The following is a 12,649-nucleotide window of genomic DNA, read 5'->3' on the forward strand; positions in this document are numbered from 1 at the left end:
CAATATGGGCAGATATATTAAAGCAGAAAACCTATCGGCGGAAAATGGCAGCAGTGCAGCGGCGAGGCGCTCTCAGAGTTGCCTGCGCCTACCGCACGGTTTCCGAAGCGGCTGTATTGGTCATTGCGGGAGCTGCGACCATCGACCTATTAGCGTTCGAGAGAGCAAGACTCTACGACGCTAAAATCGGTGGTGAAAACATGAAGGAGGCAAGAACGAGGATGAAAACGGAAACGCAGCAAGAGTGGCAGGACCGATGGACGTCGGGAGAAACAGGCAGATGGACAGCGCGACTGATCCCAAACATCAACGTCTGGCTTTCTCGGAAGCACGGGGACACGGACTTCTTTCTGACCCAGCTACTGACGGGACATGGGCAGTTCAATGCCTATCTATTCAAGATGGGTTTGCACAGCATACCAACGTGCAAATACTGTCCAGACAAAATTGACAACGCCGAGCACACGTTTTTCGAGTGTGATCGATGGAAGGACGATAGAATCTGCACCGAAGAAACAATGGGCACCGCGCTCTCCCCTGAGAGCTTGGTAACCTGCATGATCAAAAAAGAAGAAAACTGGACAGCTGTAGTAGCCTACGCGCAGCGTCTCTTGAAAGAAAAAATCGCAGAAAGGGATTAGAAACCAGTAATAACAAGAAGTAGGTGTCGTGAGGCACAACATGGACTGGATTGAAGTAATGCTAACGCGGTCCTGATCCAGTCTTCCCTGTAACATCTATAGGGAAACGAGAGAGGAGGATGTTTAGTCGGTATTGTTGCAAAATAATATTGTCTTCTGAGTCCGACATACCCAGGCACCAACACCTAGTCCTGGCAACAACACCAAGTCCTGGCATACGTAAACGTATTTTACCTCCTCTATAAAAAAAAAAAAAAAAAAAAAAAAAACACACACACACATAGTGACACCCTTGCGGGGATAGTCAGGGAAGCTTCCTGTGACCTTCAAACGTCGAGATCTGATCAAAACTCGATTTTTGCAAAATGGGGTGAAAACAATAACTTCCCGATTTTTGAAAATCTTCGATTTTCTTAGTGGGAAGTTAAAAAGTCGTATAAGAAAAATTCCAACGATACTGCTGTAAGTCATTATTTAAACATTTTTAAACCTAACCCAATTCTTGACTGTCATTGTCTACACAAAAATTTTTAACTAATCAAGCTACAAAAGGAATTTGTATTTATGTTAATAACAATGAACAAAAACAGTTTCACTGTAAAAAAATCGCGCCAAGTCCACGTTCATAAGACTATTAAGAAAAAAAAATTTGTTTTTTTCTTTACAAAAAGATATAAAATAAAAAAATTAAAAAATCCAAGTAACCGATATAATTGTTTATGATTTTCGGAAATTAAAAAAAATTTTGTTGTAAATTTAAAAATTAAAAAAAAATTTTGTAACGTATTTAGTGTGCGCGGTTGCAAAATATTTTACTTTTAATGAAATTCGTAAAATTTATTTACTAGACTTTAAAAAAATTGAAATACACAATGACGCACATTGGGGTACTCAATGACGCGCGCCAAGTACGATAAAAAATTTTTTTTTTATTTTTTAATTTTCAACAAATTTTTTTTCAATTTTTTCAACATTATGACGGTTTCTTGGTATTTTTTCGTATTTCACATCTTTTTGTAGAGAATGAAAATTATTAAAACGAGCCTAATTTTTTTTGTAAAGTGCAAATGTTATTGAGATGAGTTTTATGAACGTGGACTTGGCGCAATTTTTTACAGTGAAACTGTTTTTGTTCGGATTTGAATATAAATGCTACACGGTTAGCTGATGCGAGCTATGGGCGCCGCCATATTAGCCTTGGCTGCTCTGCCATGTGCCTTTCACTTTATCCCTACTCCACGGCCGGGTAATGCGACATGCGATAGTTGGACGAAAAATTTTGGGGCGATAGAATAAAAGTTTCACTTTAAAAAACATTTATTCAAGGGTAATATACTCTGCACCAAGACATGAAAAATTAATTTTGATTAATTATAGGTAATGTACGATTCTTTAATTTTTAGGTAGATTTTTGAGGGGTTGGTGCCGATTGAGTATCAGCACCGGCACGTGCCAGAGTCGCGGCTAATTGCGCGGTTGTAATTACCATTACGTCGCTACACGATGATCCGTTTTGATGATACGCTGAATTTGATGTTTGAGACGAATCGCCCGCCATCTCGTCGTCGCTCAAATTGTCCAGGTCATAGGAGTACGCGGTTGATGCAGCGTTCATCGCTGATCATTTAAGATCATTTAAGGATTATTTAAGACAATAATAAATTATCTCTCGCATAGGAATAGAGAAAGACATTGTGGAATTGTTATAATTTTTAGCAAACATACAGATTGAACTATGAAAATCCCTCGAATTTCTTTCAAAAAATTTACTGTTCTTAGTAAGTGATTAGAAAAAAAAAAGAAAAAATGGTCAATTGGCTTATTCCGAAATGGAGATAAATTTTTTAATGTTCAGTCTTTTTAATTTTTCGTGCTGTCAAGTTTTAATTATTATTTAGAAAGATACAAAAACGTTATTGTTTATTTTCATCTTAAAATAAGTAATTTTATTAGATAAAAATTGTTCCATTGTTCGAAGAGCTCAAAAACGTTATAAGTACAATTTTAAGCACTTAGATATGGAATTAGCGGAAAGCTGCAGGGATGGTCTTTAGGGTCAACCGTTTTTGAGATTTTTATTTTTACTATTTTTCAAAAATCTCGAAGTAAAAGTCCGGCAAGAAATTGACATTTTTTTTCTAAAATCGGACATTTGCTGAAAAAATTTTTTTTTATTGACTTTCGAAGTACATTAATAGTTAAAGAATATTTTTTGATCAAGATAACAGCAACAATTTGTTTTTATGTTGAACCAATCTCTTTCTCCTTCACCTCTGTGTGATAAACACGCAAACGGATGACTCATCCACTTCTGTACGCAAATTGTATTGGTGTTTTTTGTTTCCGTTGGAAGTATTTGACACGGAAGTCCTTCTTCGCTGTAAAATAAAAGTTTAAATCAATTCTTATTTAAGGTAGCTGTACCGCCAAATGCATTTTCTTATAATTTTTTTCAAATTTACACAGATTATTCTTTATATAATTCTGGATCAAATGCCAAAAATTTCGAATCTGAGTAGACATTGAATATAATGTAACAATTCAGCATTATTAAGTCAAATAGCCACGTAAATAAAGTTTCCATCGTTGAATTTCATCTCTCTTTTTTCTATGAAGCACTACTTGTACTCAACAAAAAATAATAGATTTTCACGAGTTAGTTCATTTGACGTTTCCAACTTGATATAGTCATATATTTTGTGATACAACCAGGCTTTATAGATTATACCACTTCAAACTTAGACAATTTTAAAGTAATTGAAAAAAATTTACTTGCAAACTTCAGCTTCGAACCATTGATACAAATCTGGGGATTGCAGAATATATTTATTCTCTCCATTAATAGTCGTCCCGATTTCTGGAAAGTACCATGCTTTCTGTTGATGGAAAATTATTTTTTAGTATTAAACATTAAATATTGCCGGAAATTTCTCGGCAAGTTCTCGGTGTTTTGATAATTCTTAAGAGTAAATTTTTAGCATACAAACCGACGAATTGCAGAGATTTTTCGGAGCTTTACTCCTTACAGATATTATACGCTGAGCTAACATCGTAGGCTGTGGACAAAAATAAATACTCTATTAATTATCTGACCGAAATATCAACCGGAAAAAATAAATAACTTACTTTTCCGTCACTTGCGAATTGTTTCAAGTAGCTCTTCTGCTTTATTTGTTCTCTAACAACGTCTGTTGGATAATTTGGAGCGTAATTACATAACGTATCTCCATGACATTCAGGAGGCATCACTGGCACAAACCTGTTATTTTGTGTTTTAGTTTGGTTGAATATACTAAATGTTAATTCTTCTGGGAGAACAACTTTCTGGGTACCGAGATCTTCTCGTTCTGTAAAGTAATAAGCCAAAGATCATAAATTATCGTCTAGTCAATGAATATAAACATTACAAACGTAGTTTTATCTAAACAATAGTAATTCGTAGGGTAGAAGGATTTATTTATAAATTCAAAGTACATTTGAGATAAATGTTTATCACAGTTGCAAATTTCTAGATAAAATAAATATAACCCAATTCAAAATTAATTTAAATTTATCATAATTGAGTAATCAAAATACTCTGAATGGCCACTTAACTATATAACAATAATAATAATAATAGTAAGGTTTACTCACTGTTATCGCGATCATTCCAATGTTTAAAATTCTCCTTATTAAAGAAACTTATCAACTCATTTTGATAATTATGCGATTTACTTTTAATATTATCGGTGCTATTATTGTTGTTATTGTTTACACTGTAGTGAATTTGATCAAGCCGATCGCGCGCAGTCTGCCTTGAATTCCTAATGGGTTGTTTACTTGGCAGGTTATTTTTTGTCTCTACGAGCTTATCAGCAACGCGATCACCCACGTCCTCACTCGAATTTTTATTCTCTCGATCGACAGACGTTACGTCTCTAACAAGACCACTTTTCTCAAGACTCTGAAACGTGATGGTACGTTTAATAGCTTGCGACTGATTTGGATAGCCTCTGATCATTTTGTTTACCTGAAAAGATTCATTATTATTCACATTTATCAGCACCCCCTTATCACAACTATTATTGTTATCACCATTGGAATTTTATGAATGCTTTTATTATTAATTTATAAATAATTCATATTATTTTTTCATCTCAAGAATAATTGTATTATTTGTAAAGCCGCTATTTCTCTTATCATATCGCTTTTCATAAATCAAAGTAACAGAATTAAAAATGGACGGAAGGTCAAGGAAATTAACATCATACTATGTTCAGAGTTGAGTTTGTCATTAAGAGGTAACTGAATGGTAATTCTGGACAGTGTCTCGGATAGCTTAAGGGAAGAACAGTTGGCGCGATACCAAAAGATCCAGGTTCGAGTCCTGGTCTGGGCCGTCCGAATTATTTTTTCAGTTAAATTTATCTCTAGTGACAAATTTAAATAAGAATGGTAAAATTGTTTAGGCCTGGAGGGAATACAGACTAACAAAAAATTATAAATAATTACAGAAAATTGTGCACTAGACTAGATAGCCAATAACAATTGTAAATATAGTCAATTTAGAATTGTAAAAAATATATATAAAGAAGTAAAAATATTCATCAAATCCAATTACCCGATCGTGCATATTTTTTTTCATCGGTACTGACATTTATGAGTATATAATGGTACAATCTAGCGGCATATATTTTTATCAATTCCTTTCGAGTTAAAGAGACACATCTAAAAAATAGTTAAATTAAAAAATCTCTTGCGCCAAATAATTTGACCAATATAATTCCCGCAATATTTCATCTATTGTATCTCTTACGTAACATAAATTCTAACTTCTAACAATCGATAAATCAATAAATTGAAGAGAAATCCACAGATTCGGTAGAATCTGGCGCCAAGTTCCGTTCAAATCCGTTGTAAACGAAGCGCCAGTCTACCGAGTGTGTTTACCGTAAGCAGAACGATATTTTCAGGTTGCAAAATTTTATTAATTCTACAGACCTTTTTTTTCTTCAATGATACTCTATAATAATACGTTATATGTTATATTATCAATATTAATTAATAATGGTCTTTGAAAATAATAAATTCTATTTAAAATTAATTAAATTCACTGGCACAAACTATAGTGACCCAGATTTTTAGATCCTGACTTTTTTCTTATGGAGAAAGTGACATGTCACAGACTAAATAATTCGAGAATCCATGGTAATCCTTCTATAGATAGGAAACTACAGTTAGAAAAAGATATTTCACAGCTTGCACCTACACCCGCCAGGGTGCGCTAGAATTATTTCTACATAAAATGTAGCTTCAAGAGGATAGTTTGTTATAAAAAATGCAGCCAACGCGAGATTTAAGTTGATACCAATTGTCAATTTTTATTATAATTACAAAAAATACTAAAATCCGAACAAAAACAGCTTCACTGTAAAAAATCGCGCCAAGTCTACGTTCATAAGACTTATAAGAAAAAAAAATTTTTTTTTCTTTACAAAAAAAAAATAAAATCAAAATATTAAAAAATCCAAGTAACCGATATGATTGTATATAAATTTCGGAAATTAAAAAACATTTTGTTATAAATTTAAAAATTAAAGAAATAATTTTGGAACGTACTTGGTGTGCGTCATTGTGTATGTCAAATTTTTTTTCAGTCTTAGTAGATAGATTTTACGAATTTTATAAAAAGTAAAATATTTTGCAACCACGCACACTAAATACGTTCCAAAATTATTTCTTTAATTTTTGAATTTACAACAAAATGTTTTTTAATTTCCGAAATTTATATACAATCATATCGGTTACTTGGATTTTTTAATATTTTGATTTTATTTTTTTTGTAAAGAAAAAAAAATTTTTTTTTCTTATAAGTTTTATGAACGTAGACTTGGCGCGAATTTTTTACAGTGAAGCTGTTTCTGTTCGGATTATAAATTAACGTTAATTAATTTCATTTTTATCAAGTTTAATATTTGGCTAGATCGATAAAAGAAATTTTGTAATTGTTTCCAAGTTTATAGACTCATAGCGTTTAGGTGAAACGGAATCTTTTTTTACACGCACAATGAACCAATTTTTAATGATCGAAAACGTGTGAAATAGTCAGTAATGTTTACTCATCTAAATACATACAACGCACCTGCCTTTTATCAGGCAAATCTAACTATTTATTACCGATATCAATTAGATGTTGTCAATTGAAATTAAACACAATTAATCTCATAATAATTCATTATGTTTATCTTTTTAATGACGTTTTTGTCACATTTTTCATTCTTTTTTAGTTCTAGAAGATTATGTGGATAAATATAATCGCACAGTAATTAATTTTTAAATCTTTCAACACGGCCGTTATTTTTGTTGAATGTTCGTTTTTAAACTATTCGACTTATTTAAGAAATTTTCATTGCTGATGAATGGTATAACTTTTAAATTCGCAATATCGAAAATCTATTCACACATTATTAAAAATTGCAACTTTTTTCACCTATTTGTTCTAATTAAAATAAAAACGAAATTCGTTAACAAAAAGTTATTACCTCAAGAATACAAAGAATAAACAATGAAATTCGCGACACCATCATTCTAACAAACAATAAATTATTAAAAGTAAAATTATTTCATTTACACCAATTTTCCACGATCAGTAAATATTATATAACAAATAATAAATTATGTTGAGTTTTATAATTAGTTTAACATAATTAGTGATAATCATGAATCAGGTGATACGCACGCGTTGAAGCTTACTCGGTTACTGCTCATATGTTCAGAAGATCAAGGTATATATAGTAAATTTTTGGTTGGTATTGCTGTTACATTGTATACTGGCTTTTTACGTAGGATCTCGTTATAAATCTTATACTATTCATACGTTGGTTTTTTGTGACGCTTATAATTTGACAGTCAAATTTTTTTTACTTATTTATTTAAAGTTCAAATGCCAATCGGCAATATACAACAAATTAACAATATTATAAATTAAAATTTTTAATATATGTAGTGTTTTTAATCATCAACTTATTTTAGATTTAAAGAGATTTAAAATAAAACTGACGAAATGAGCTAAATAAATTAATATTAAGTTAATAGTTTATTAATTAGAATTTTAATTATAAATATTATTAGAAATATTTGACTTGAACGGTATTGAAAATTTGAACGGTATGTTTGGTTAAAGAGCCGAGGTATGCGTATGTGCTCGTGGTTACTAGGTTAACTGGTTGACGAAGACTGACTATTTTTCTGTTTTGATTTTTGCGTTATAGGGGCGGAGTATTTACGAAAGTACAGTAGCTATTGGTAATTGTCGAAGGGTGGGTGTGAATTCTGGTCTTAAGAAGGAAGAAAATACTCGAACTCAAATTAGAATCATCACCTATCATCACCTGGATAGCACTCAACAATTTTTCCCAAAACCCATTGAGCTGGTGGTATGTCGTCCTCTCTTAATAGGACGGCAGCACCAATCACAACGTCAGGAACGGTCTTTTCCCACTTGCTGCGAACGGTTAATTCGTTCAAACCTTCACGGTTTCGGAAATGCCGTAAAAATTCGGTGTTTATACGATATAAATGCTGTATTTTTACCGTAATATGTTAGTTATTTTAGCCAGTTTTTTTGTCGAATTATTACAAAAAAATTACGAAATAAATTCAGAATATTTACGGCAATACAATAGAAAAATTACGGTATGTTAACAGCATTTAAACCGTAAATGTACCGCATATTTACTGTATATCTGCGGCACTATTGCAGCAAAAAACCGGAAAAGAAGATCCCTACTTTCAATTACCGGCAAAATAACAAAAATATGCTGCTTTACTACTATTTTTTAATAGCTTAAAATTTTTTTTATAATATTAAAAATTATCATGAATAATTTTTAAGAGGTTGATAAATTAATTTCTCTATTATTATTATTACTATCATTTTTTTTAGTCCAGACCGGGATTCGAACCCGGATCATTTAGTTACGCGCCGAAGACTCTACCAGTTGAGTTATCAGAGACACTATCTATATCTATTTACTCAGTCATCTAATAAGACTCACCGAGTCATAAACACAACTGTCTATCTTACGGTAGAAAGCATTATCTTTAATTATATCAGTATAAACGCGGTAAAATTGCTGTATATCTTTGGTATTTTTACCGTAGAAATACGATTTTATTATTGTAAAATTATAGTAATATTATAGTTAATACATAGATTTTTTACGGTAAAAGTTCTAGAGTTTTACGGTAATTTTATCGTTTTATTTCTGAACTTTGCAGCAAAAGTACGGTAGAAATGCTGTTTAACTCTAGTAAAAAAACTGACCAAAATAAACATAGAAATACCATATTATTTCAGAATTATAACGGTTAATTTATGGTAAACGCATTAATACCGGAAATTTACGGTATTTCAAAAACCGCGAGGGAATATTCGTTACTCCGGCTGTATTACAGGTCTACTCATAAAATCTCTACTCACAGCCATCAACGACATCTGCACTCAATTACATTTTTATTCAAAATCATCTTCATTCAGTCACAACTTTATTCATTTAAATGTTTACTCTGATTCAACTTAATTCAATATTATTTGCCTTCAGGTAGAACTTTAATCAGTTACAACCTTACTCAAATTCAACAGTAGTCAATTACAACTTTGCTCAGTTTTTGTTAATTCGGCTATCTGTGAAAATTCTTTTCTGATTCGTGGTATAAAAATTTGGAATTCATCACCAGCTAATATCACAGTAATTGACAACTTTGAAAATTTCAAACAGGCTTGTTTTAACTTCTTCTTGAAATTAATGTAATTACCATTAATCGTGCAGTTTAACATGTTAGTTATTAATTGGTATTAATTAGTTATTAATTAGTGGCAATCTCTAAAATTATATTGCGAACACTGTATCAAATGTACATTTGTAAATTATTATCTTTATGTATTGTTGATGGTCCTGAAGGAGCTTAGAACTCCAGGATCAAATAAAATCTATTATCTATCTATCCATCTATCTATTAAAAAATGGCCAGGAGTAAGAGCTTTAGGATCAGTAGGATCAGAGGAAATGGTATTTAAAGGTCTAGAATTTAACATGGCTTCAATCTCGATAATTAAAGCATTAAATTGTTCATATGTGAATAACATTTCATGACCTGTGACATGGTATAAATGTTTTTTGAAGCTTTTGACTGCAGCTTCCCATAATTCACCAACATGAGGCGCGATGTATAGAAAATAAAGAGGGTGCATTAATCAATATATATATTTTTAAGTTGCTTAAGTTAGTTAATGAATCGCCTATTCTTTATTTATGTTTGTAAAAATGCTTGCCGTAAGATGGACGGTGTGGCCTAATGTATATAGAATAAGCGAAAGAAAATTTAGTATAAACCGGATAGCTCAAATGGTAGAGTAGCCGACATGTCTTCGGAAGGTTCTGGGTTCGAATCCCAGTCCGAGCTATCTAATAATTTTTTTTCTCTCATATTCTATAAACTCACATTAAGATGATCCTCTCCACATTCCTTTCTCAATCCTTTCCTACCAATATCCTGTTACGTGAATGTGGAACGCTTCACGTAAAAATTACCGTAACTCCTATTCTTTCCCGCTTCACAGCATTATTTATATTTGTAAAGTGGCCAGACGACTGTACATAGTAGTAATTTAACTCATTCAAATCCAATCCAACAACCGACTACGTACCCTTTCGCTTTATTAAGCCAAGTCTACGCAGATCATTCCACATCGCTTGCACACTTTTTGCCGAACTTAACTGATTATCAAAGTAACACTTTTTAGCTTCACTTATTCGCTGCTTCACCAAACGCCGCACATTGGCATACTTGTTATAGGCGTAACCAGTTCTCCTGAAGATCCTGTACAGCTTATCACGACGAACTTGAAGATCTCTGATGTAACTAGTAAACCATGGAGCCGGGGGACGACGAGAACATATCGTTCTTTCAGACGCAACAATGTCAGTAATACGACGAAGTTGCTGATGAAACCAGGTATTCATATCCTCCACAGACGTTTGCGACTCCATTTCCACAATGTTAACTTTATCAAACAGCCGTGCCAACAAATCATCGTCAATACTGTGCCAGCTCCGATACGTAAAATTTCTTAATCTCTGCTGCTCTACCTTATAGTTATATATAACTATAAGAGATTTTAGTCCATCCTTATGTATGTCTGATATATGATGTTATCTAGTCAGTAGGGAAAACTCCTTGTTGTAGAGATGCAAAAAATATATGCGTGAGAGGTTCATAAAGATTAACAGCACAGTTTTTGAGGAAGATATTAGGTAGTCCATCAGGTCCAGCACCTTTCTTTATATTCAGGGATAATAAAGATTTATACACATCAACAATATCAATGTCGAAACTATTCAGGATTGAATCAGGTTCCACTGATGTGCTGTCTGAGGAGTGTATCTGATCTTATTGTATACACTTTCAAAATACGAGACAAAAAGATTGCTAATATCATTACCTGTGACGGCTGATAAATTATTCCAGGACATAGTTGATGGTATTTCACTATTGTTTCTTCTTTTATTCTTAATAAATTTACAGAATTTATTGATATCCGATTGGATCAGATGCTCTACTTTGTCTACATAGTTTTTATAGCATAAGTCGTTGAGCTTGAGCTTTTTGCATTCCCGTCTGAGGTCGCTGAATCTTTTATAGTTTGATTTAGAATTGTTTTTCTTGTAACCGGAATGAGCTGATTTTTTCAGTATAATTTAATGGTTCAACTCATTAGAATACCAACAAGGGAAACTACTGATCTTGATGTCTAAAAAGATAGAGCTGTATAATTGCGACTAATCAATATTAGAAAAGTATGCATTTAGGCTAGTGTAGTCTGCATTTTTGAAGATGAAGAAAGGCGAATTCATTGGCTTGAGTCTTGGTTGAAGTTCAATAATTATATCAAGAGCAGGGTGGTATAGGTCCATTGTATTGATTGCTTGAGTACTATCCATCTGAATATCCGAGTTGCAGAAAATAAGGTCTAGCAAATCATCATTTTTATTGAGTATATTATTATACTGTAGGCATTCAAGTGTTGAGAAACCCTCATGTAGTAAATACTCGCAATTAGCGCACGGTAGACTGATGGGAAGATTATAATGACCTGTGATTAGAAGTTTGGCGTCGTGAAATTTTTCTTTCAGGTACGAGAACGTGTAAAGGTAGTTGGCTCGTGCAAGACATATTATAAGAAAATTATTAAATTTTTTGGCCTTTCTTGAACTGTTCACTGTATTGAACCTAGAAAATTTTTCTATTAAAAAGTTTTGACTTGTTCAAATCCAAAAATATAGTTTGTTGGTACAGTCGTACCTAGTTATGAGACTACTTGCTATCTCTTTTATAAACCAAGCATCGCGGTAGCTTGAAAAAGAAACTAATAGTCTTTTATCAAGGTCCAACTGTGAATCACTAATTTTCAAAATTATTACTTTACATAATGGCAAATGGAAAATAGATTTTTTTTAATTTTCCGAACCGTTACAGACATGAATCACTAAAAGCGACTCTATAAAAATATTTTAAATAAGTTAAAACAGTGATACCTTGGCAGGTTTTGTGACCCCCTAACCAAGGTATACTATTTCGCGCCAGAGATGGTCTGGACGCCACTAGGAGAATTATTCGATGGTGAATTCACTCGGCCTCCTGGAACCGAGTTACTTCAGCTAGCTTACACTCAGGGAGTGGGTAATCCAAAACTTGATCCGGTCACAGAATATAATTTAATTAACTAATTACTAATAAGTGAGAGGAAAGAGGCTCGATTGTTGAAATTATTGGCACAGATATAACAATAAACAAATTTATTTCCAATGACTCGACAATTAACTATTTAATCAAATTGAATAAAGGAGAAGGCTCGCAAGAAACCTCTCGGATCTACTCCTCCTTTGAATCTACGTGACGACTTTATTCTTAATTAACAAACAAAGGATTTTATCAATTTAGTCAATGAATCTAATAACAATCAAAAC

General features: G+C 32.6%; 1 protein-coding gene across 1 annotated transcript; it reads right to left on the bottom strand.

Annotated features, from left to right (window-relative positions):
- Window positions 1–2,777: 2,777 nt before the first annotated feature.
- Window positions 2,778–7,553, bottom strand: LOC123265131. The gene is made up of 6 exons (XM_044728779.1): window positions 7,163–7,553; window positions 4,275–4,650; window positions 3,768–3,988; window positions 3,629–3,697; window positions 3,414–3,517; window positions 2,778–3,019 (listed from the first exon to the last, which is right to left on the bottom strand). The coding sequence occupies exons 1-6, from the start codon at window positions 7,205–7,207 to the stop codon at window positions 2,833–2,835; spliced, it is 1,002 nt and encodes a 333-aa protein (XP_044584714.1). The 5' UTR covers window positions 7,208–7,553; the 3' UTR covers window positions 2,778–2,832.
- Between the last annotated feature and the right edge of the window lie 5,096 nt (window positions 7,554–12,649).

The sequence above is a fragment of the Cotesia glomerata genome, linkage group LG5 (genome assembly GCF_020080835.1).
Source record: "Cotesia glomerata isolate CgM1 linkage group LG5, MPM_Cglom_v2.3, whole genome shotgun sequence".
NCBI classification, from domain to species: domain Eukaryota; kingdom Metazoa; phylum Arthropoda; class Insecta; order Hymenoptera; family Braconidae; genus Cotesia; species Cotesia glomerata.